Here is a 279-nt window from a genome sequence, read left to right on the forward strand (position 1 = left end):
GAAATAAAAAAAAACACCCACAAACGAAAACAACACAAATATCTAATCAAATCCAAAACAAAAACGTAAAACATACAAAACAAAACAAAACAAACAAACGCAAACAAAGTACTGCACAGACGACAAAATCAAGAAGTAAACAAACCCGAGCGTCTTACCTTGGAGCCTCGGTGAGCGTCTTCGGGAATGTCGAAGGAGTAAGCTGGCTCGTGGAACACAGGCGGGTTGTCGTTCGTGTCTGTGACCTGTCGAGGGAGAGGAGGTTATCAGCGGACGCTC

The 279-nt window shown here is 43.7% G+C and overlaps 1 protein-coding gene across 1 annotated transcript in view; it reads right to left on the reverse strand.

Annotated features, from left to right (window-relative positions):
• Positions 1-279, reverse strand: part of LOC119591767 (cadherin-related tumor suppressor-like) — a gene marked incomplete at its 3' end in the record, with an annotated part of 104,813 nt that overhangs the window by 93,152 nt on the left and 11,382 nt on the right. The window contains 1 exon segment of the mRNA XM_037940514.1: positions 159-245. Coding sequence (XP_037796442.1) covers positions 159-245 — 87 coding nt within the window.

This window comes from Penaeus monodon, chromosome 29 (assembly GCF_015228065.2).
Source record: "Penaeus monodon isolate SGIC_2016 chromosome 29, NSTDA_Pmon_1, whole genome shotgun sequence".
NCBI classification, from domain to species: Eukaryota; Metazoa; Arthropoda; class Malacostraca; order Decapoda; family Penaeidae; genus Penaeus; species Penaeus monodon.